The 25,696-nt window shown below is 42.3% G+C and overlaps 2 protein-coding genes across 6 annotated transcripts in view; one reads left to right on the top strand and one right to left on the bottom strand.

Moving 5' to 3' along the window:
• REPS1 (RALBP1 associated Eps domain containing 1) overlaps positions 1 to 2,483 on the bottom strand; it is a 61,677-nt gene extending 59,194 nt beyond the window's left edge. For all 5 annotated transcript variants that reach the window (XM_084203161.1, XM_084203165.1, XM_084203162.1 and 2 more), the window contains exon 1: positions 2,175 to 2,483. In XM_084203161.1, coding sequence (XP_084059287.1) covers positions 2,175 to 2,327 — 153 coding nt within the window. In that variant the 5' untranslated portion in view covers positions 2,328 to 2,483. The remainder of the gene's footprint in view (positions 1 to 2,174) is intronic.
• Positions 2,484 to 21,387: 18,904 nt separating this feature from the next.
• On the top strand, positions 21,388 to 24,830 carry ABRACL (ABRA C-terminal like). Its single transcript, XM_084201755.1, has 3 exons — positions 21,388 to 21,427; positions 22,988 to 23,054; positions 24,260 to 24,830. Exons 2-3 carry the CDS (start codon positions 22,994 to 22,996, stop codon positions 24,442 to 24,444), a joined length of 246 nt encoding a protein of 81 aa, XP_084057881.1. The 5' UTR covers positions 21,388 to 21,427; positions 22,988 to 22,993; the 3' UTR covers positions 24,445 to 24,830.
• Positions 24,831 to 25,696: the final 866 nt, after the last annotated feature.

The raw sequence follows: 25,696 nt of genomic DNA, 5'->3' as shown, positions 1-25,696 counted from the left end.
GATACTTATAATGGGTCAAACTGCTAAGGGCATTTCAACTTTCTTTGTACTATTTACAGTCTCATTCCTCAGGCAATCTAATATCTTGTTTGCCATTTTAACTGCAAGGTTCTCCTTGAGATCACTAGAGTGATAAGCCAGGTCTGCTTCTTGAGTTAATTTATTTAGGACCCATGGAATGACGCCTGAGTAGTCTCTCTTCTTCAGATGCATTCTACTTTGCAGTAAAATATCTGACCTTCTCTGCAAAAGATAAGGATATAATCTGTGGACAGTTGTTTTTAGAATTCCAGGTCTTTCCAAGTTCTTGCACTAAATTCCTGCATAAAATAAAGTCTCTAATACTAGCGTACGATACACTGATTCAGGCAAGTTTTATGTAAAAGAAATTTCTACATATAGCAAAGATGTAAATATTCACTTTCCCTGGGATGATTTTTCTGAAACTGGCTGGCCACACACAAAAAGCAGGCATGGGTGGCCCTTGAGAAACCTCAGTCATAATACTGAGCATGCAGACTCTCCTAACCATTAAGTCCAGTCTAGCAAGTCATCAAATAAGAGATTACTGGTTTTACCAGGAAGAACCATTTCTTATTCAACCCTCTTCCACTTGATTGTGTCTTAAACTCATTTCAACTAACCAAGCTGGGAGGCCCAAAACACACCAACAGTAACCCCTAGTCAGTAAGTGTTTTCCTGGCACTGAATTTCAGTATCCTGCAATTTGCGTTTCTAGCAACAGTAAGTTTAATACTTTGTTAAAAGGGCTGCTTATCTCACTGGGCTGAGGATGAAACCGCATAAAAGGCGGCATGGCTTTCTAAATACAGCTTTACCCACAGCAGCTTAAAAGACTATGTAAACTTTAAAGCACTGAACAATGACAGAGGGAACTGCAAGAGCAGCAAATTATTACAAATAGCTGTTCATAAGAATGGTTCACTGGGAATACGTTCCTCAAATAATCACATATGCACACCAAAGCAGACTTGCCCTTTCCTATGCAGGTAGCTCTGCAATACTGCCACAAGTCTTAGACATAACCTGGCCAAGGAAGCGCTAAAACTGTGCACATACATACTGCAAGTATGGGCCCGCAGCAGTCTTAACACCACATTTTTTGTTATTAGAAACATTTGGCTGACTACAGGTAAGTTAATACCTGCCAGCAAGCGATGTCCAAAAACGACTGCATAGCTTAGGTAAAGTGGACCAGTGTCAGTAGCTCCCAATGACATAAAACCAATTTCCTTCTATGCTGTTCTTCATCAGCAGATCATGGGGACAATCTCACTCACCCTCAGTTTTACACTCTACAGTTCTCACACTGTGGATGGCCTCTGTTGGCACAGGATATTTTCCTACCAGTTGCTGGACGCTGCCAGCAGAGACATCACCAGCCCCTTCCCAGCCCTGCATTCGGAGGTGCATAAGGGGAGAGGGAGCTGGCACAGGGTGCACAACTTGCTGTGTCCCCTGCCCTTCCCTTGCAGCCGGAGGGGCTCAGGTGGTCAGACAACAGCTCCATCCTACTGTGTCCAGTCCTGGGCTCCTCGGTACGAGAATGACAAGGAGCTAACACAGGGAGTCAGTGGAGAGACACAAAGGTGATCAGGGTCTGGAGCTCTCTTATCAGGATAGACTGACGGAGCGAGGCCTGTTTAGTCTAGAGAAGACTGAGAAAGGATCTCATTAATGCACATAAATATCTCAAAGGGGATGGTGCCAGGCTCTTTCCAGTGGTGCCCAGCGACAGCATGAGGAGCAATGGACATAAACTAAATCACAGTAAGTTTCACCTCTACACGAGGCAGAGCCTCCTTACACCGAGGACAGCGGAGCACTGAACCCGCTGCCCAGGGAGGTCCCGGCGTCCCTCTCTCTGGAGACACTCAAACCCCACCTGGACGCGTTCCTGTGTCACCTGCTCTAGGTGACCCTGCCTCGGCAGGGGGTCGGACGCGATGATCTCCACAGGTCCCCTCCAGCCCCAAAGATTCTGTGATCCCCGAGTCCCCGCCGGCGGGACGCCCCCGCCCAAGGGCTGCGGGGCGGGCAGGGGGCGCGGGCCGGGCGGAGGGGAAGGGCAGGGCCGGGCCGGGGCCATTTCGGCACGACGGGGCGGTGCCCAGGCCCGCCGACCCCCGGGGGCGCCGCGGCGGCGGCCGTACCTGCATGACCACGTCGTTGGGCAGCTGCGCGGCGCGGAAGAGCTCCAGGACGCGCCCGTTGGACGCCACCTTCTTGGTACTCTCAGTGTCGCAGTAGGAGAAGAGGTCGCAGTAGTAGCGCTGCTCCGCCTCGCTCAGCGTCATCCCCTCCATCTTTTAGCGCCGCGGATCATCCGCATCCGGCGGCGGGGCCGGGGGCAGGCGGCAGTGCGGCGGCGGCGGAGGGGGGGCACACACGGGACACACGCGCCGCCGGCGGCCGCGCGCGGGCGGCTGCTCGCACCTTCCCCCCGCCGCCCGCCCACGCGGCCGCGCGCCTGCGCGCCTCCCCCGCGCCTGCGCGCGCCGCCGCCCGGAAAGGGAGGCGTGGGGAGCGCCCAGCGCCGCGGGCAACCCGCCCCCTCCGCGCCGGCGGCGGCGGCGGAAGCGCCGGGCCCAGGGGCGGGGCTAGCGGGGAGAAGACCCAGCGGCGCTCCCCGCTGCCCCCGCCCCGCCCCGCGGTGCCGGCGCCATCTGCGGCGCCCTGGCGGCGGGGGGCCGGCAGCAGCGGCAGCGGTCCGCGCGCCCCGGGCCCGCTCCGCGGCCCGGCCGTGCGCCCCAGCGCCCCCTGTGGGTGTGGCGGCGCGGGGGAGGCCCCTGGGCCCGAGCTCGGCGGGGCGCGGGCGCTCGGAGCCCGGTGCGGGGGAGTGTCGCGCTCTGGCTCGGCCGGCACTGCACAGGCCCCCGGGGAAGCTGCCCAGTAAATCTGGGGATGTTCAGCTGCGCGACCGTCCCGGCCGTCCCGGTTTAGTGAGTCGTGTGAGAGGCTGAGGCAGTGCCAAGCGGCTTCCCGAGCCTGCCTTCACAGAATGACAGAAACAATTAGGTTGGAAAAGACTCGAGATCATCGAGTGCAACCTGTGACTGAACAACACCATGTCGACTAGACCATGGTACTCAGTGCCACATCCAGGCTTTCCTTACATGCCTCCAGGGACAGTGATGCCACCATCTCCACGGACAGCCCATTCCAATGTCTGGTCACCCCTTCTGTAAAGAAATTCCTCCTGATGTCTGTCCTGAACATTCGCTGGTGCGGCTTGAAACAATGTCCTCTTCTCCTATCGTTGGTTGCCTGGGAGAAGAGACAACCCACACCTGCCTGTGCCGTTCTTTCAGGGAGTTGAAGAGAGTGATAAGGTCTCCCCTGAGCCTTCTCCAGGCTGAACACCCCCAGCTCCCTCAGCTGCTCCTCATGCCTATCTCTGGGCTTGCTCCAGCACCTCAGTGTCTGTCCTGAATTGAAGGACCCAGAACCCGGACACAGGACTTGAAGTACAGCATCACCAGTGCTGAGTACAGGAGAATAATCACTTCTGTGGGGCTTGGGGCACTTGGCATCATCCCCAGTGCAGATTCTGCTGATAACTGGTGAAGGGCAGCCTATTGTGCCATATAGGCCCAGCTGTAAGTGCTTGCCCTTCTCTGTGTGCTTCCTGTTTCCACCATCACTACAGTATTCATCAACACCACATAGCACACAGTAAATGGATAATAGCTCCATACATCAGCCTTGCAAGGAAGAATAGGCAAGAGCTCACCTATCTCCACATCAAGAGCTCTTGCTCCCTGTGTCTCCCTTGCATGTGCTTTCCAAGCATCTGTGTATTTCCTTGGGTAGAATTGTAGAATGTTTGGGTTGGAAGGAGCACGAAAGATGATGTAGTTCTACCGTTCCTGCTATGAACAGAGACATTCTCCACTAAACCAGGTTGCTCAAAGCCCCATCCAACCTGGCCATGATCATTTCCATGGATGGGGCATCTACAGCATTTCTCAGCGATCTTTTTCAGTGCCTCACCACCCCCACAGTAAAGAATTTCTTCCTTATATCTTATTTAAACCTACTCTCTTTCAGCTTGAAGCCATTCCCCCTTGTCCCTGTCACTATATGCCCTTGTAAATAGTCACTTTCCATCTTTCTTGTAGACTCCCTTCAGATTCTAGAAAGATGAAATTAAGTCCCCCTGGGAGATCAATGCTTTTCCTGCAGTACACTAACAAAATTGTCTCCAAGCTACTTCAGCTTCTGGAGGGCGTGTAACAAATGCCATGGTCTCCTGCCTGACCTTTTGACTACCTGGTCTGATTTAAATCCTGCTGAGTTGGCAATCAACTACTTAATATTTTTCTGTCATTTTAAATTTATGTTTCTTTTCTTTTTCCACTTCACCTTCCTTCACAAGTCTTCCAATGTTTCTCCTTTCAGATTGCTGTTGCTGACTGCTCTGTTTCCCTTAAGCACCTCATCCTTTCTGCCTCTTAAGATAGTTACATTTTGAACTTAAAGTAGACATTCATCTTTCTTGCTATTTGAAATACACAGTTAACTAAAGTTTTCTGCTAACTAAAGTTTCTGAAAATCACAGATACGTTAGTTTATAGTTAAAATAATAGACAAAATGTTCTTCCCAGAAACATACCATTATCAAACTTTTGGAGTTTGTCAACTCCAATGACACTAATGATGAAACCAAACACATTGATCATGTTCTCAGTTAAAATTCCTCAAAATAGCCTATGTTAAAGAAACAACTTTAAAAAAAAATATTATATTTAATTATTATGATTTTATATACTTAAGGCAAATTTAGCATGATCTGTCACTTACTTGGAGCTATTGTCCCATCAGTATCTCTGCAAGTAAAATGATTGTTACCCCGCTCCACAGCTCAATTGCGTATTGCAATCCTATTAGTTACACAGAGGCACATGTAGAAGAGGTTTTTAAATCACTTACACTTAAGTGTTCGGGTTCCAAGTGCCTCTGCTTCTTACAGTGATTGTGTGCTAGTTCAGGCATTGGAGTTTGAAACATTAATGTACATGTATCTTTATTTATAAGTTAGTGTAAGGACCTCAAAATACTCTTATTGTCAAAATAATTTTGAAGTTTATTTGTAAGAGTAATGTGGACATTTTATTATTTTAATTGAGTTGTTATTTTATTATTTGCATCTTTGCAGGAAGAATTCTCTTTATACATTAATGGAGATCACTTGGCTGCAGCAGTTTGTACCAGACACAAATACTACTACAAGGAGGAAGTTCCCCAGCATGGACTAATCCCACATGTGCAAGTGTCAAACAGTTCTGAAGTGTGTTCAATAACCGTACATTTCACTAAATCATGACTAAATATGTCATGTGAAAATGTTACATCATTGCTTACTGGAGAGATGAATGCTTTTCCCTGTGTTACAGCATCTCTCTGAAGCTGTTCAAGTAGATAGTTTGGGAATCAGGTTGTTGGGTCTCATTTCCAACTCCTACCTACCATAAACCTACCTACTTGCTTTGTGCCAGTTCAAAGACTGAGCAGAAATAATAAAAATTACATGACATGTAGCAAATTAATTTCTGCTTCCAAAGATCTACATGTGGACAAAGCATTTTTGCCTCAGAGAGTTCCACTACAAGGTTTCTGTGTTTGACTATGGGATCATCCTTCCCTCTCCTGATCAGCCTGAAAATCTCCAGCCCAAGGAGGGATTTTCTGTTCAGAACTTTACTGGTGCCCCTCATGCCAGTCTTAGCATCTATTGAGATAAATTAAATCTTTTCAGTGGCTTCTCAATGGCAATTCATTTTGTTTGTCTGGAGAATATGCTGTTTGCTATAGGATGAAGTGAGGAAAATAGTACTCATGCATATTAGTTAAGTGAGTAACTGCTCTGTACTGGCACTTGCCAGTGCAACTGACCCAAACAATTTAGACTTTTAGGTCTTTTGGTTTGGAAAGATTTGTATCACAGCATTCCCCAGAGCTCATATTAGATACATAAAGAAGGTTCATGGTGAAGTACCCACCAAAATGTATCAGTAGTGATACACTTTTGATACAGTAGATTCAGCCTTCAGTACATGAAACACTTGATTCAAGTATCTTGATTTGTGTTTTAAACAGAACAAGAAAAGGACCATTTTGTTCTGGATTTTTAGGTATTGCACCTATTCTTTTCTTTTTAATGTACCTTCTTAGAATTCAGAGTTCTGAATAGCTTAGAGTTAAACTACTCTCCATGTGGTGCCTAATTTTACTGTATTTTATTGTCTGTGAGGAAACTGTTAGATTTCATATACTGATATCAAAGGATTCGTTCTTTAAGAGATCAGAATTACAGAAAATCATCGTTTTCACAGGAAGCCCAAGTCCAGTGACGCAAGGGGATTGAAGTGCAAGGTTGTTTTGCTGCCCATAACTCTTAAAATCAGACCTAAATTATACATCAATAATACATTATTCTTAGAAAAGACATACTTTTAAAATTTGATATCTGACCAGAACTATGTATGCTCATTAGTAATAAAAACTAAAGGGAAATTTATTTTGTTTAAGGGCAATACCACTTAAAACTGGTTCCAGTGTCTTTTATCAGCTGTGAACTTACTATTGGTTTCTGAAAACTAGCTGTTACACATGTTGAGACTAATTTCTAAAAATAAATACAACTCATAAACAGATGCTGGGCCTGGCACTCATCAGGTGATAGGGGTGTGCCATGTCTACAGTCTACCTGCTTTTGATGTTCTTATTACAGTTAGTGGGTCTCAGGTACCACCTGATTTGCACTGAAGTAAGATATATGCTCAGATTTATTTTTTTTTTTTTTAATTAAAATGCTTTCAAATGACTTTCAGCCTTATAAAGTATGTATTCAGGTCCAGTTTCCATTTCGCATCTGGTTCTCCAAGTTTAGAAAAATAGCCCTGAGGTTATTTGTCATTGCCTTTCTAAATTCTTCCGCATACATAATGCTGTGGAGCAGGTTTTACAATCTCTGTCAATATACTCCCTTTACTTGCAGCTCATCAGGAGTTCTGGGAACTTGTTCTATCCTGATTCTTTAGTGTAAGGAGAAGTAGATTAGGTCTAGAAATGAATGGGAGATGTTTAAAAATATTTGCTGTTTCAGACTTTAGAACTGGTTTGTTGTTACTGCCTTATTTTTTTCAAAAAAGAAGATACCTTTGGAAATAAGGTACTTTATTCCCCACAGAAGCAGGTTTTGAGAACAGTGTTAACAATTACAAATGAAAGAAGTTCCTTTTCTGCTTTTCTAAAAGCAGATGTATTTCCTTTTTATAGAAGCAACATTTTAGTAGGAATATAGCCATTTTACAGATATTGTACCCATACTTTAGTAAATTTCTGCATGTATGTTCTGTGTTACATTTTACAACCTGTTTCCAACCCTACATTTTTGCCATTTTGAAAAACATCAGTTTCATCATGTGCTGTTTTTACCTTCTATGAAATGGCATCCATATTTCAAAGAACCTACCAGTTCTAGCAGTCCTGTTGGGATTGTTTCTCCATCAAAAGGGCATCCGACATTTAAGGCTATGAGATTTTGCATGGTGAATGTAAAAATCCTTTCCACAGAGAGCCAGGTAGCAGACAGTAACAACAATGGGGGTTTTGCTCTTTTCCTTCTATACAAGGAGAGCACCTTTGCAAGGAGCATTCGTCATGTGAACACTGGATCTAAAGTAATGTGGTTACTCACCAAAGTGAGTGTGCAGGCACATCGTAGAAGGGAAAATAATAACTTCTTTCTCAGCAGCCTCCCTAGAGTGTTGTGTCAGCACTGGAATACGCATGGGATCCTGGCTGAAGACATCTACTGTCTCTAAACCTCCTTAGTGCTGAATGAATAGTGTCCTTTACATATTGTTCACTATTCCACCAGTTTTCCCCAGTCTGTCCTTTAAACATTTAATTTGTATGTGTAATAAATGGGCAGGAGACGATTCTCCTTTTGATGCCTTTATTAAAAGTGATCAGCTCAGGATAGGGGCATTCGGCAGGTCTGCAGCTCCTGTCGCTGTTTCCCGGGTGACTCAGAGGAGGAGGAATCGTGCAGCAGCTCTGTCCACTGAGGGGCAGAGCTGGGGGTCCCGTCCTCACAAGAGCGCTAGGGTATTACCCATCTTTCCTGCCGGCCAGTCCCGGGGTCCTGACTCGAGCTGTGGTCTTCTTCAGCTAGGGTGAGGGGCGACCGAGGCTTCCAGCATCTCTGCAGGCTTGGGACTCTGATATCCTGACCCCGCTCTACTCTTAGTTGAGTTGGCTCGTTGTTTTGGGGGTTTATTAGACGAGTTTGGGGGTTTTCACCCCCCGTTGCACCTTGGGTCTAGGATTTATTTGCATATCTCTGGATATCCCCCTCCCATCCCTTTAGAGAAACAGCCCCAGACAAGGTGATACTGGTACAATACAGCGTTAACTACTACATTAGCATTTCAATCTACTAGCATTTAGAGGACAGTAGGTTACGCCCTGCAGCTGTCTCTGCTGGGAAGGGACTGGGGGTCAGTCTCTTCCCCCCCCTTGTCATCCCCGGAGTGCCCCGTCCCCCCCCCTTGGTACCCGTGCCCCATGGGGGGGGGCAGCCCGCCGCTCCCGGGACGCTCCCGGTACGGGCCGGTCCCCGCTGACACCACCCGCGGGGACCTCCCCGGCCCCGCCGGGACCCGCGCTGGGGAGGAGCCGCCTCCACTCGTCTCTTGCCCCGGCGGGACCGCGCCGAAGGTGGGGGGTTGGGCCCGCAGTCACTGAGAACAGGCAGCAAAAAAGTACATTGTTACAGAACATTCCAACAACTTGAAATTACAAACTTTCAATTGGGCTCCCACTTGGCAATTCTGGGTTCTAGTTGTAAGCATAGCAGCCTAAGAAAATGGATAACCTATTTCTTGTTTATAACAGAATGTGTATATCAGGGTCCTTGTAAAAGTTGCCCATATTTAAAAAACTAATTCTTTTCTCTTTCACCTAAATACCTCATGTGATTGAAAAGAGAAAGCAGTCAAAAGAAAGCCTTTAAAGGAAAGGGTTTCAGTTAAAGCAGTCAAATGAAAGATACTGGGAAAGAGCAAATTTACTCCTTATGAGTTTGGCAGATATCTACAGGAGATTTCATTTCTGCATGTCAGAAGGTGGTGAGCCCCCTACGCTTACCCTGCCAGACCTACATGTGTTTGGTAGTTTTCAGAGAGGCATTCCTTTACAGAATATATTGAAGGCAGAGTGATGATATTTACCTGCCTCAGCAGCTGATTGGATACCACCTCTCTTTAGATTTTAAAACTATCCTTGTTTCTTCCAAAAGAAAAGAATGTCTCTTGCTTGTATGATACTATAAGTCTCTTACTGAAATTAAAACTCCTTTTAGATCCTTACAGTATTTAACTGTAAATTCATCTGGTCTTGCTGCCATATTTATTTACAGTTTATTCATAACAATGTCTACATCATCTTTTATAAATACATTCTCTGTAATTTTCTGGAGTCAAGAGGGATGAGATTAACTTTTCTTTGTACCTTTTGACACTTACGTATTTATTAATGGAATTATTTATATATTGATAGCAACTGCCTTGAAGGCATATATATATATATATAAGGCTATATTCAAATTACTTTTAAAAAATAATTTGGAATACCTTTGTACTCCTTCAATTTCTTTTTTTCTTTTGAAGCTCTAGAATTTTCATTACTGAAGTCCCAGCTAGTCTGAAAACATGCTTAACCTCCATTACCTTTATTTGCTCAGCTTCCGTCACCCTGGATTCTTGAGCCATTCTCATTGTTTTCCTACCTTTCACTCTTTCCTCTTGCTCCCTGAATGTGGAAGTGCAGTGTAACTTGATGATGAAACAGGATGTTATCCCTTCCTGATGAGATTATTCCTCATTATTCCTTCCTGATTATTCCTCATTATTCCACTGAATAATGATCTCCATCTGTGAGGGTTGTTAATAGCTACTTCAGGAAACTTCTGGCACATTACTGAATTTGTCAGAAATTGGTTATGAGGTGGGAAGAAGTGCTGAAAGCAAAATTTCACATCTCTCCCATATTACACACATACTCAACCCTCTCCTCTTTTTATCTTCCCTGCTTTTAGCTGTATATATAAATGCATCTCTCCTTTTCCTTACAGTTAGATTACTTTACTTACAGTTTAGTTTCCATCTTACTATTTTTTACCTAAATAGTTTTCAATTATAATCAATTATGCAAGATTTTTAATTCCCCCCTTTAACCTTTCTTTCTGCATATTTTTACTTCACAGACAGCAATACAATCCTGCACAATATTGATAGTCACGAGGTTTGTATTCCAGCTTGCCTGTTCCTTGTGCTTTGGTACCTTCTCTATTCTGGATTCATGGGTTTGCTATTTCACAGAGCGATTCTCCCTCTTGGTCAGAACTTGACTCAGCCTGTTCTTTTAGCTGTTTTTCATTTATATCAGTTCCCCAAGGATTCTAATTAATTCTCTTTTCTTGTCCACAGTGATGTTCTTTGTATGTTAAGATAAATAAAATCTAAAACCCCCTCTGTGTCTTAAATTTTTTAGGATAGCTATAATCTAGTTTATTTCTTAAATTCCTCTGGAGCAAAAACACCCCCATGTACTTTCAAATATGCTTCATTTAATGAAAAAACAACACTGTTGTGACATTTCTCTGATGTTTCAGTCAGGTATAGGAGGGATATTAAGATGCTGTGTGCTCCATCTGTGATGGCACTAGGAAGGAGTCTGATAATTAAAGGTCTTCCTCTCTATAAATAGCTTTGCTTTAATATGTTTTACAGACTCTCATATCTTCCCACTTTCTAATTTTTATGCGAGTTTTTTCTGTCCCCTGTCTTATGTTTTTATCTTTTTCCCTTCTGAACATCTTGACTTATTTTGAAGATCTATTTCCAACTGCATCTCTTTATCCACATTTATTGTGAGGGATTAGCAAGGGAAGCTGGGATCCATGCATGATCACAAGACAGGCAGTGGCCACCTTTGCTGGCAAAAGCCCCACGCTGCCACCCCAGCCCGGGCAGTGGGTAGGACTGTGTGGTCTGCACCAGCAGCCCACAGCCAGGGACACGCAGGGCAGCAATGCAGGGGGACTGCAGCTCTGGCCAGGCCCTGCAGCAGAGCCTGGGATGAAGGCACTTGAGACAAGGGTGGCCCTGGCTGCGGCTGCCCTTCCAGCAGCTGACCCAGACTCCCACAGCCAAATCCCCATCTCCTTTGATCATTGACCTCACCTACACATCCCCAGTTCACCTGTATTCTTATAAAATCTAGGATAATTCCATCACATTGAGGAGCAATTTGTACTTACCTCGGTATACTTGACAGCAGAACTTGATTTCAAAATACAGTAGCATTTTCATTGTACTAACATTTCTATTTACAGAAAACATTCACAGACCCCATTTCTTGAATTTGACAGTAAGATACGGAAAATATACACAGAACTGAAACCTCTTCTGTTTGCATTGAGACTCTCAAGATGTCAGAGAAGAAGGATGTAGTTTTCCTGTCAGTGTATAAATAATTCCTGAAGAAAAGCTATTACCATTGAAACTTGACTCAGTTAGCAAATGCTAATGACAGTCCTGTAATGTAAAATCAATAAAAGTTATTTGAACTAAACCCATGATTTGAGCAGAGTGGAAATACACTTAATTAACACACATTCAAGTGTTCTAAATAAATGCAATCTCTTTATTTTTGAAACATCATGTTCTGTTCCAGTCATTTTAGCAGGGCTATATTTGGTACAATTTGGCCTAAGCCTACGTAGAGCTACAACTTTCTAAGTGGAATCATTGCAAAGTACTTTATTTCTCCCTGTTCCTTTAGGGAAAAAAAAAAGTTCAGATTTTACAGTTCTTTAATCATAAAATGAGTGTGTTATAGACTGGCAGGATGGAATGGATTTATGTGCATAAATACAGAGAGATTATTGCATCTTTTGCTGTCGACGCATTTTTACATTGAACTGTCAACTTGTGTGTGCTTTCCACCAAAATAATTTTCCAGAATTTGTGTCTTTGACAGAGGAGAGAGAATACTCTTGAGTGCATGAAGCACATCTCTCTCTTATACTGGAATATGAAGTAAAAGGTGAAGAAAAGCAGCCCTTTGCATCATTACTCTTCCCGTGTGCCTTTTCTTTTAGGCTAAGAGCAGTTTTGATACTCATAGAAAATAATTAAATCAGGAAGCTATTAGAATGTACGGTCACCTCTCTGACTGAAGGGCTGTGTCCTGAATTCTTATCTCTTCTGTACTCCCCAGTAGATCAAAAACCAGTTGTGATAAAAGGCAATGCTGATTCTTTGCAAGAACCTGTTGCTACCTGGCTAAGGTAGCAGTCTAGATCTCTTGGCCTGAACAGGAACCAAAAGCCTCCTTGTCCTCTCCTGACTCATGGACTGATGTACTTAGTAGGAGGTTTCTTTGTGGGAAATGTCTGGGTAGTGCTTCTTTTTATAGGTGTCTTACAAATGTCTGAGAGACAGTGAGGGCAAGCCTCAGGGACGATCCCTGCAATTCATTATAGAGGATAGAGATAGGAGGAATAGCCCTGGAGAGCAAAGCAGGGCTTGCCAGGGGCACACAGTGGGCTCATGCTTACTTCCCCACATCTCCATCTACAGCTCATCTACAGAGAGAGAACAGAAATTTCTTGTTCCTCTCCCCAGTCCATTTCAATAAGAGTTGTTGCAGCCCTGGTAAAAAGCCTGGGACCAGGGTGGCCAAGAGCGCACCAAATGTGTTTTGTAATGATGGACTTGTTGAACTTAGAGGTATTTTTAAATGCTTCTATGATTCTATAACTCAAAACCTTTCTCTTGTTTATATTTGATCACAGTACTCCAGCCCCTCAATTGACTGAAGACTTGGGAAAAACTGCTGAGAAAAGGAAACCCAAAAATAGTTTATTGAGATTTTTGGTCAGATTATTTATTTGTGTAGTTTGATCTTTTTAACTTGAAAGAAAGAGAACACTTTTAATGCAGAGCTACAATACTTTACTTGGAACCCCCTCCCACAAACTCAGAAGCTACCTTTCACATACAACCTTTTTATCAATAAGGGCTTTTCTGACATTGTCAATGTACTGGAAAAACCATACACACACACACACACACACACACACATATATATATATATATATATATATATATGTGTGTGTGTGTGTGTGTGTGTGTATATATGCATGTATGTATGTATATGTATATAAATATATATATATAATTAGATATCCAAATACACTAAATTGAGATGATGCACTCAAAGCGGCAAACCATTGCTTTTTTGAATGAGGCATAGTAGAAAAGGATGCAGGAAACTGTAAGAACAATAGGTCTGGTCCCCTTTTCCTCTTCTCTTTATATAGAGATTATGAAGGAAGTGAAATGGTTCTGTTTCCTCACATCTGACCCGTGAGAAAAATAGCCTGTGCAGTCAGTTTTAACTTGGGAACACATATAAGCTCTATTTCCCAGTAATGAAATAAAGGATATGTATTCCTCAGAAAGTGAGTAAACAAAACAACGCCTTCATTTCTTCTGGAGTGAGACACTAGTCTCAAGCCTTCTGCTTGACTCTGTGATGGAAACATTTTGATCTGTAGTAACCAGTTAACCAACATACCAAGTCTTTATTCATGACTATTTGCTATATGCAAGCGGTTAATACTGAGCCTTTGTATTTGTTAACACTCTTAACTAATTATTAGTTAAAATTGACTTACTTTGCTTGATCTGTGATACAACTGATTGTTTGGGAAAAAACCCAAACAACCTACCCCTCCAATTTCTGTTTCCTGTTAGCACTGTAATTACAGTTATTTCTGGATTTTGGAGCAGCAATAGATATACAAATTCTGGAATCATCAGCCTCCTCCTCACCCTCATCATTTCTGCCAAATTCACAGATGAACAGAAGCCTACTTTCATGTCATCTAATATTGTTTTACAAGATTACATTAAAGTCGAAATGGAGATTAACTGTTTACAGTGGAGTATATGCTGGTTCCTTAAACACTGCATAGTGGTGATGCACTCAAAGTGGTAAACCCTTGCTTTTTTGAATGACACATTGTGAAAAACAGAGGCAGGAAACTGTAAGAACAACTTGGTGTAAACTTATTTAAGGAAGGCTTGGATTCAGGGGAAGTGCATTGAGAAGTTTCTGTAACTGTTCACAGAGAAAACACTGTGTGCAAGACAGCTTTTGTGCTTCTATCAGTAAACATAAAAGAAGTGATATCCATCTGCATTATTTGTGGGACAGAGAACAAATATGTCAAAATATGACATCACAATACCTTCAGAGGCAAATATTACTCATGTACATGTAACACAATCACATAGGACAACTATAAACCAAACAAAAGGGTGGCCATATAATTTTCTTAACTGTATTTTTAAATCTAAACTTCAGCCATATGTGTGAGATCCTTAGGCATAATTTCCTCAAGGAAAATAAAGGGTAAGACTTATCCAAGAAGCTTGGGATATACAATTGCAATTCACTTTGCAGATGAAAAATTCATAAAACTTAGGTGTTAAATGCAGGAGAAAATCATCCCATTTGTAATCAAACCATGTGGCATAGACAAAAGCACTAATTAATTTGATATTCTCATAGTACATCCCTGGTAGATATTTATCTCCTCTCTGAAATCAACACACAGCTTAACCTTCTTCACCATCACAGGAATCCTCCTGGGCTATCAGGACAATATGCAAGACCATGGCCAGTGCTCCATGGGGAGCTATGCTGGAAGTCTGATCATTGCTCCCTCTTGCAGTTTCACACAGCAGGAAATCAAATTATTTAGGATCCAATGACTTGTGGCTGCAGTGCCAGTGAAATTAATAAAATTTGACGACACATGAATTTGAACCTCATTTGGATTTCAGTGCTGGCATTGTATCTTGAAGTCAGAAAAGAATTCCTAAAAGGCAGTTTGTATACAGATCTTACCCTAAAAAAATACACTTCCCAATATGCAGGAAACAATAAAGTGTTAGTTAAAAATATAATGTAAATTCAGTGCAATTGCAAATATTATCAGATTCAAATGGTGCGATTTGCACCATAAGCACTGTTTTTCAGCTAAGAACCTGGAATGCAGATAAGCAAAATTACAGACAAAATTGATCCTTAAAAATGCTTATGAACAGGAATCTTGAATTAAGTGATCATTATCATCTTTATCACTGTCATGAATCCAGTGATAAAGAAAGTTTTCTTCCCTGTTTTTAGCTAACTGTAAACTTCTGTGAACCATGATTGCATGGTCAGCAGGTCTTGACATTTCACTAATTAAAAGGAAACTACTGTGATGACTTTTGCCATGACACAATTTCATATGCTAAGTAAATTCATTCTGACAAATGCAGATCCACAGTTCCATTTCAATAAGATTTTCTTCAGGAAAAGGTTTGATATACTTCTGTCATGACTCATGATAAATACCTGAGCTTCAGGAAGGAAATTTATATGAAACCAATAAATAAAGATATTGCATCTACAACAGCATTTTATATGAATGTGAATAGTAATTACATATTAACGTAACTGTCATCTCTGCTGCCATTATTTGACATATTTTATGGAAAGCCTGTATTTTTAGTTTTCTGAAAAACTCCCCAAAATATCAGTATGTGTATGTATATATGTAGAGGGAAAGGAGAAAGGGAGGTGATTTTTTTCATGACGCATACCAAACAAGAGGACAGAGGGTCTGAATGATTCAGCTGTTCCCATGCTGTCTGGAGATCAGGAGATGTGCTGCTGTTTCCTTGCCAGATTTTTTGACACCAGGAATATAAGAAAGTATTTAGTCTTCATATAGCTCTCTCTCAAATATTCAGCTCTTATAACAAAGAACAATCTAAAACACAGTACATAAAATCAGCTACTTATACTTTTTTTTCTCTTTGTAAACTGTCTCCAAACAGTGTTTAATGCACTGCTTTCTCAAAACATTCATGCACATCCTCTTTACTTCACATCCATTTGTGCAGAAAAGCATCACCCCCCAACGAATTTTGACTTTGTGCCTGTTGAGAAAGGCTTTGGGTTCAACCTTAACAGTTTTCAAGTAACTGCTCTCAGACACATGGTTTGCTGCATAACTGATGTTATGGGACCTGTCTTTTAGCTTGTATTGATACAGTATCTTTCTGTCATTTCATGCAGAGGTTTACTCTTGGCTTAGGGGTGGGGTAAGTAATTTCAGTGATTTACTTCAAGATTTTAAATACTCCTGTTTTCTATTCCACTGTAGTAAAGGTTTACATGCTAAATTTAGGAAGCAGAAGCGTTATGCTGCTCAAGGCACCTAGTGAATAATAAGGCGGCTGTGACGCACTGAGGCCATTCCTGAAATAACTCCTCTCTCCTGGACAGACATCAGTGAGCTTAAGTGAATCATTCCACCTACCTCAACTGAAGTGCTCATTCAAGAACCAACACTATCAGCAGTCACTGTGTTTGTATTTGTAGTCTCTCTTGCTCTGAGGCTGGTCTGGCATATTTGCTTTTACATTAAAAGAAATATTTATGTTTTGCTAAGTTACTTTTTCAATTCACAGAGAGTAAAAAAGAGAAAGTGTTGGGATTTCTTCCGATTGTTCTCTTTTGGTTTGGTCTTTTTTGGTCATTATAGGAAAAGTAAAGCTAAGAGCCCATACAATTAATATTTTTAAATGTGGCTCTACATGCAAATTCATGGAAAGTTTTCCAGAGCATCACTATGCTTTTCATTTTGGTTAAATTATTTTCTCCCTTGAAACAACTGCTGACTTAAGACAGAGAGAGTGGTCAAGGAAGACAATGATTGGATCAAAAACTATGAAGTTGCTTTGGAGATGGAGTGCTGCTTTCCTCGTTGATTGGCTTGTCTCAAAAAATACAGCCATTCTTCTGACTGCCCCTAATATCCATAATCTCTGAATATTACTTATTCCCCTCAGCTTTCTATAACAGCATTGACTTGAATTTTAATTTCTCATTGTACCCAAGGACCCTGTCACGTTCTAGAAACAGATATCATACATTTTCTGTGGGGTTACGAAGTCCACAGGAATAAGGGACATAGTAGGTCCTCTACCACTTGAAATCTTTAAATCATATGAAGACTTTTAAGACCTGTTTTAGCCTGGGCTGATGAAGCTTTTGAGTCACAACCCTACAGCACACCTGTGCAATGTGTGCAATACACCTATGGTGAGAAGAGACTCAGGGCAGGTTGATGGCACAGATACCTGATAAGGCTGGGCTAAGACAAGACACATCCACACACTCCTGTTTGAATCACAGCACCACAGTTTCCATCCACCTTTGGAGACAGTAAGGAGAGTCTGGTACTTTGAACAGGTACAAGTTACTGGCGTTAAAGCAAGGGGATGGGACACAGGAGGAATTGATGCAGCAGGAATTGATGTCTCTATTAAATCAATATGTCAAACAAAAATGTGTTGTAAGATGAAAGTAAGACCTGGATTATGTAAGAAGCCTATTAAGATGATCTTATCTAACAGTGAAATCTGCAATCATGGTGTCAGTCCTAACAGTTTTTAGCTGGGGAGGATCTCAACAGAAAATACTGTGTATGCACATGTGATGCATATGCCTGCCTACGCATAAGCACATCTAATACAACAAAAATTGAAAAGAACATTATTATACAAAACAAGAACAGCATGGGTTATCAACATATACAAGTAAAGTGAGACTGTCTAGTTAATATATGCTGGAAAACAATGTAAATGGCTATTACCTAGCAAAGGACATTGTAACTTTCCCCTACATTTTTCAGGCTTGGCCCTAATGGTGTACACACCTGTCTCTGGAGAAACGTGTAACAACAAATGTTTACCATGTGTTTACTGTAAACATTAAGTACTTTTATAAAGCTAATTTCTCATGGGGTGAGAAGCTATTCAGATTCTATTCAGAATCAATGAAGAGCTGAAAGGTAGAAGGAGACAAAGAGCTAAAGCTGGTAGTAACTGATAGTCGTGGGCAAGAGAGGTTACTAACTACTAGTGCACTCTTAGTGCTGTTTCTGTTTGGACCTTCTGTGCTGTTCAAAGCTGTCATTGAAGACATGGGGAAAGAGGTGATTAAGTTTGTGTGATCCTATTTTAAATTACACAGTAAAATACCTGATGGTACTGAAAAATGCAAAGTAGTGTACTGGGGGGAAGAGTAATCCTAATTACCTGTAACAGAACAATTAATTACTACCACTTTGGAAATAGCTTTTGAAACCGTTGTGCATAGAGCTTAGGACTTTTCAAAAAGTCAAGTAAAATGTTGGGAATTTTTATTGTTGGGAGTGAGAACAAAACAGAAAACATCCTTACATACTATACGCATATGCTGAGTAATACTGACAGTTCTGCTACTTCAGTCCCAGAAACTAACACAGAACTGTTTGAAAAATTATAAAGAGAAACAAGAAGGATCAGCAACGTGGAGACCCATTCATCTTATATGAGATTAAATTAGGGAGCGTGTTGGAGAAAGGAGAAGATTGAATAATTACTTTCTCCAGTAAGTGCCAGCAGCCAGGAGAAAAACCGATAGTTTTCATTGATTGCACTGTTTTCCTAATGCCTTCTCTTGGTCCCTGCTGGAGGCAAAATGTCCAGTTAAATTGATGGTTTGATCAGATGCAGTATGTCTACTGTGTTGTTCTCAAGTGATGTTTTTTACATTGGGCATAATTCCTCTGTTTGGCTGCTTTCATGGGCATCTGGGGGGACAGCAACAATGAAGTGAGATGCCAAGGAAGGTCAAATCAGAATGGTCTGCTTTAAGGCAGAATTTCTTGAGTTTTAGGGAGCACTCTTATTCAGATAAAATGTGCAATGAATTATGAGTCTGATGATGACCTTCACCGTTTATATGAAATATGTATGAGCAATATTTCCATGTCTGTCCTGTGAGCTTGTAAAGGACAATTTTGCACTTTCATTTTTAAAACAGCATCAATTTGTGGAAACAGAATGATGGGAAATCACCATCTCCATAATTATCATGTTTCCTGCTCACTCCTGCTGCCCCTGTAATGACATAATCAGTCACTGAGTTCTGATGTTGCCCAGCTAATTTTTGTACTTTGGCACTATCTGTTACCCTAATTGTCATGGTAAAAGATGGTTTTGATTTCTTATTAACCTATTTTAACATTACATGACTAGGAAGGGTCATGAAAGAAATAGTAAAAAAAGTGTTTAAATAATCTCCTGATGCCTGCAGACAAATACTTGGGCATAACACTTCCTTTTCAAAAGACAGAATAAAAAAAATATATTAGGCTTACTCAAAAACATGGGTTAAAAGAAAACAAGATGAGGAATTACATCTTTCTCAGATATAGAGTTGATGCTTCTGATAAATTAGGGTCTGAGTCAAAACTGAAAATAATATTTAACATACATTTCATCATCAGTACAATAATATTACCTTTAGTCTGAAAAGTCACAAACAATTACTTGATCAAACAAATAATCCATAACAACAATCGCATTATGCAAAGGCCTACATTATTTGTGCAAATGTAGTGAGGTTTTTTGATGATTAAGAAATCTAGATTATGTGCAACTGAAAGCATGTTGTTAACAATAAAACCAGATGATAAGCACTTTTATTCTATACTGCTAAACAACTGGAATCTTTGGCGTATTTGGTAACATACTAATCAGTTGCACTTTTAAAAGCTTTATCTCAGATCTACCTTAAAAAACTACCTTTTTTTACTGTAGCATTTAGCATTTTGTCAGCCAATATAACAAAGACCTTAGAAAAGCAGTACGCACATATGGCATCATATGCACAGAGCATCAGTGCTCTTGAGATACTACATGCTCCTGGAAATTTTCAATGTCTTTTGATCTAATCCAGATAGATTTAAATTTCATTTATTTCCTTAGCAGTTTAGGAATGTATCCCTTTTAATCTTGTGTTTTTCTAACTATCAAGATTTGTTTTTTGCAAAGAGCACCCCTTACTGATGTAAAATCATCATAATATCTAATCTGTTCCAGAAAATATTTTGTTAGCATATCGAAACCAGAAAGCAGTATGGTTTTCTTTTTTTTTAACTACCAGAGATTCTGTAACTGATCAATAGTGATTATTAAATGGAAAAATTAATCTTTTCATGAAAACACCATCCAAAAAATCCCTTGGAAAAGCAATGGGCTTGGACTACAATCCCTGGAGCGATAAAAATGTGATCTTCTTGGCATCATTTCCACTGCGCAAATCAATTTATCTAGCTGCAGGCTTGAGCCCTAGCAGAGCTTGCTGCAATGGTTTGAGGTGCCATCACCTATTTATTCCTCCTCACACCTGGGATGGGAGAATGTAATAAGGGACCAGCGTCACATGGCACAGCTCACGGTCTGAGAAAGAATCTGAGCCTCACCTTCAGAAACTAGCGCATGAAAGCTGTGAATTGCAAGGGCTGGAAATAGTTTCTTTGATCGAGTCTGCTTTAGGGGCAGTCATGCCTGATGAGGAGGTGGGAGAGACAGCCGGCAACGGCAACGCCTTCAGCTGTGGCAGTGAGAGTTTTTGGGACAGCCTTGGTACGAACCTTGACTCTGACTGGGGGCTGGGCGGCAGCTTCATTGCTTTGTAGGAGTTGGTGGAGCTCTCAGCTTAGATGCCCGAGTCCTTGAGAGAGGACGTAAACGCTTCTATGAGGTGAAGAGGAAGAGAGACAAGAGTAGTAGTGAACGCCATAATCCAAGACAGAAAAAATTAAGTTGCATTCTTTCTGCAGCGTAGGGTGCGAGGATATGGGCGCTGAATGGAAACACAGATACACTGCAACACAACTTTATCGACGGTAAATGGTGTTAATTTAGCTCGTTCATTTTCTTCGGCAGGAGAACTAGTTTTCTAGGAGAAAATAAATGTGGGTGGCCTAAGGAATGTGGCATGATGTCACCCCGGGAAGCCAGCGGAGATGGGGCATACGGGGCATGGGACGGTGACGGAGAGTGACTGAAGCAACACTGTAAGTTACAGATAGCTGGCCCAGAAGGAAGACGGGTACCTGCTGAAGGGCTGGCCTTGGAAGGCGTTTTACCTAGCCAACTCACGAGCGCCCGTGCCGCGGCAAGAACTTAACCCTGGCACAGCACGGGGAGAGGGGTCCCGGCAGGGCAGTGCAGGGCAGCACGGCATCGCTCCCACAGCACACCATGACGGCCCGAGCCAAGATGGCCGGCAGCGCCGCCCCGGGGCGGCGGGAGCTCAGCGCGGGAGGCGGCGCGGCCCGGCGGGGGCAGAGCCACCTCCGCCCGCCCCTCGCCGGGCCCGGCCCCGCCCGGCGCTGCCCCACGGCTCCGAGCGGCCACGGCAGCGGCAGCGGGTGAGTGCTGGCGGGCGGGAGCAGATCGGGGACAGCCGTCCGTCCGTCTGTCCGGCCCAGGGAGCCGTCCTTCCCTCCCTCCGCGCCGGGGGCAGAGGCGCTGCCCGGGCTGCGGGTGCGGTGCCGCTCGCCCGGGCGGGGCCCGCTTCCCGGGGCTCCCCGCGCTGGCGGCGGCGGCAGCCGGATCCCGGCGGGCTGTGGGCAGCGAGCCGCGCTCTGCCTCCCAGCGCGGTCCGGCCCAGGGGCCATCGGTGCCTGCGAGGGGACAGGGACGCGGTGGGTGACTGATGCGCCCGTGTGCGTGTGCTCGCAGCGGTTCGGCGCCCTTCTGCCAAATAAGGAGAAGTTTAATTTCCATACCACCAATATACTGCCTTGCAGCAGCGTATTTGCGTCAGGAGTATCAGAGTCTAATAGCTGGCGTGTACTTTTGGTAGTTGGTGTGGTGAGCATCTACAGTATAAAGCAAGTATTTAAGTTTTGAAATACCGAGCATCCCTACTCCTTGCTCAGCCACGCTCCTCTGATCTCTAAAGTCTTGCCTAATAATGTAGAATTTAAATTTTAAAATTCTAAATAATGCTGTTTATATTGATTATGTACTTGTATGAAAATAATTAGAAATCAACGTGAATTTAAAAAGAGCTGAGTGTAAAAAGGAGCCTTTAAAGTGAGAAGACCGTTTTTAAAGAGAAGACAATTATGCCGCTCTGATGACCAATATCAAAACTGGCAGTCTGACAAGTAATGGGAGTGTAAGCTTTCTGAGAGATGGGTCATATTTTCCTTGCTGACTTGATCAGTTTAGTGCAGAGTCCAACAAAATCCGGAAGTCTGTGGAGTTCACCTAAGGCAGTTGCAGCTGTGCAGCCTTGCTGCCCTGCCCTTTGCAGCGGTGGTCCCGCGGCAGCACGTCCAGTTTCAGTGTCACCTGTCGGTCTGCAGCTGATATCTGCTGCAGTGCTGCTGGTACCGTGCACTAGGGATGAAGCTGTGCCTTGCTTGGGGCTTTGCCTGGAACCCATGCTGAAAATTAATCTTGCTCAGGTTTGCATGTTAAAAAGAAACTTAATTTTTTTGCTTGTGAATTTTGGATCTAAAAATCAGACTCTGCTGCAAAGGTTTTTTTGCGTCTTGGGTAAATCATAAGGGATCAGGAAGTGGAACTATGTCACTCTTGCCTATTTTAACTCAGTAAAAAAAGAAAGGAGGGGAAGCTTTTCTCTTAGGAAGAGTTTGTGATGCATTCAGATGTCTATTTTTTAACTCCACTTTCATACTAGTGCAAATCCCGGTTTCTTGAACGACGGAGTGGCTCCTTATATTTGTGTTCAGAATGTAACAAGATTGTAACTTCTGCTCTCTTCCCTTCAAATGCAGAGGCGCAGAGACTCTTTTTCTGTTCAAGACTAAAATCCTAGATTATCCTGTAGTCATGCATCTCTCAGCTACTGGGATTTGTGAAGTGTTGTGACATTCCTAAAGAACTGAGAACAGACCAGAATGGTGCAAAGGATTTACAGGATTCCTAATAAGTTTGTAAATATTTTTTCCTTTTAGAACACAATGAATGTGGAACATGAAATTAGCCTCTTAGTTGAGGAGATTCGGCGGCTGGGAACCAAAAGTAAGTATTGTAGTATCTCTATGGATGTGGTCACGTTGTTGATGTGTGTATGTACATACGTGTCACCATGCATGCATGTCATACACACGTAGTCATGTTACATCAAACTAAGAGCTTGGCAAATTCAAATGAGCAAGTAACCTGAAAACCTGCATATGCACTCATGTTGGACTGTAAAGCACTGCCTGTGTTCCATCCTTTAAAGTAGTTCTGATATGAAGTTAAACATTTAAGCCTCTGCAGCAGAGAGGATATAAGCCTGAAATCCTGCTCCCTGAATCCTGAGTCAGCTGTAGGAGTCACCTTTTCTTTAGGCTTTCAATAGTTGCTACAGTCACCACAGAAGAAAGTTGCACCTTCTCCTTTCACCTCCTTCCTTGGTAACTTCTTTACTTCAGAATTCATGCATTTCATTCTGTTCATGATCGTATTGTTTGGAAGAAATTGGTCTGTATGCCTCAAACTAATCCAGGAGTTATATGTGTAGTTCCAAACTTCCTTAAATTTGCTTAGAAGGTACCATTTTCTCTTAAGATTGTTTTTCATTGCTAGAACTCCTGTTTCTTTACAAATATTTATGCAGATTGTGGATGTGTTACCTGTTCCTATGTGTCAGTTCTGGTGCCATTTGTTCAGTTCCACTTGTTTTTCAAAACTGAATGCATATGTACATCTTGCATTTTGTATGGCTGCTTCTGCTTTTAGGAATAGCATAACTTTAATGTACATTTTAAAATTTTTGCTTCGTGTGAAAATTCGCATTGCAGCCTTTTCGATGTGACCCTCAAAGATTAATGAGTGAAAAAATTGTGAAGAAAATATTTTACTGTATGGTTTAGATTTAGGTTGGAAGAACAGTGTGTTGGACTTGATCCTTATGGGTCTCCCTCAATTTGATATATTTTAGGATTTTAATTATTTAAAACTAATTTTCTCCAAACACTGTGAAGAGGTTCAATAGCCTCTGCTTGTCATAGGTTTCAGAAAGTCATCAATAAAAGTAAACAGAGCAGATATATGGTCCTTGATACAACTCTCTGGAAGGAAAGGCAAAGTTAGATTAGGCAGAAGTTCTGCCTAGTATTTATCATCAGCATTCATAATATGATCCCAAATAAACTGGGAAACACAGTAGGGTCTGTGCCACCTTATCTTCCCAGGAATCTCCTAACTTGAAGGAAATCTAAATTATGTCTTTTATTTAGATGCTGATGGACAAGTGAGCGTGAAATTTGGTGTGCTGTTTGCTGATGAGAAGTGTGCCAACCTCTTTGAAGCCCTGGTGGGAACGCTTAAGGCGGCAAAGCGACGGAAGATCGTCACTTACCAGGGAGAGCTGCTTTTACAAGGTGTTCATGACAACGTGGATATCATGCTGCTGCAGGACTGAGGCAGTGTTTCAGCCATGTGTTAATGGAATTGCTTGAAACAGTTTGATCAATCAAACAATTGTTTGATTTGCCACATGCTCTTAATAAGGCTGATCATTCCAAGGTGTTTTGATGTATTTTCTATATCTTTATAGTCAAAAGAAAACTGTCCTATTTTGGAAAACATTCCCTTTTGTAAGTCTTCCTAAAGTGGTACTGTATGTGAGTGATGTAAAAGATGCCAGATCTTTTTCTCTCTTTTCTTTTTTTTTTTTTTTAATCTCAGGTAATTCTCTCAAATGTCTGGTGGTTATTTTCAACATATGAAGAAGAGGACTGATAATTTAATGTTTACAAATGAAAATGTGCCATGAAAGTATAAAATAAAAGCACATTCTTAAATTTGCTTTGGTTTCTCTTTTTGTTTGCAATCTGAAATGAAAGCAAACTGAATTCCTGCAAGAAGCATATTTAGCCAACTGTTCAGAAAGCACAACAGTGAGATAGAAATAATTTTGCGGCGTGATTCGGTAGAAGAATGACTGCCCTTTGGACTGACCAGATTGTGCACAAAAAGGCATGAATGTTAAATGTACCTCATTCATCTGTGGCAGGGTCATATGCTTTCGTTTTCTTGTCCTCTAGACTTGTGAAGGAAGTGGGTGAGGAGCTCCCTGAATGCTTCCATGCAGTGTTAACTGGAAGTTAGTACAGCAGCTTCAGGCTGTGGTTCTTTTCCTCATAGAAGTCCTACGTTCTCTAAATCTCTCCAGGCAGTAGGTGGCAGGGGAGGGGAAGAAAAAAGCCCTTTTGATTGTTTTCTAGCTTACTGCCAATTCTTTTTGTCAGGTAGAAGTGTACCCTCCAGTAGGGAGAAGGAGTTGCTGCATGAGGAAAGCAGCAGTGGGTAACAAACTGCTTACTGCTCTGTGCTTGCACTCCACAGCTGCAGCTCTTAAAGTTGCAGGATATGTGAATTTCCCTTAACAGCCTTTTACAAGTGCAAAATGTTTGAAAAGTGTCTCCTCATTTACAGATCCAGCAAATGCATGCCTTGTTATGGAATCTCTACAAAGCTGTGTAGTTCCAGCTGCTGCCCCTTTCGACTTGTTTTGCTCTGCTTTGTGCAACAGGAAAACAACTTAGATCCTGTGTGCAAACAGATCTGGGCTGCCTCTACTTGTGCTGGCCCCAGAATCTGGAGAGCAGGGAAGTGATACACAGAGAAACTTGAGCTGTCTGTGTCCAAGCCAGCTGGAATGCAGGAGCTCA

The sequence above is a fragment of the Fringilla coelebs genome, assembly GCF_963513975.1.
Source record: "Fringilla coelebs genome assembly, chromosome: 3".
NCBI classification, from domain to species: domain Eukaryota; kingdom Metazoa; phylum Chordata; class Aves; order Passeriformes; family Fringillidae; genus Fringilla; species Fringilla coelebs.
The sequence above is the reverse complement of the archived record's forward strand: the minus strand, read 5'-3'. Positions and strand labels throughout refer to the sequence as shown.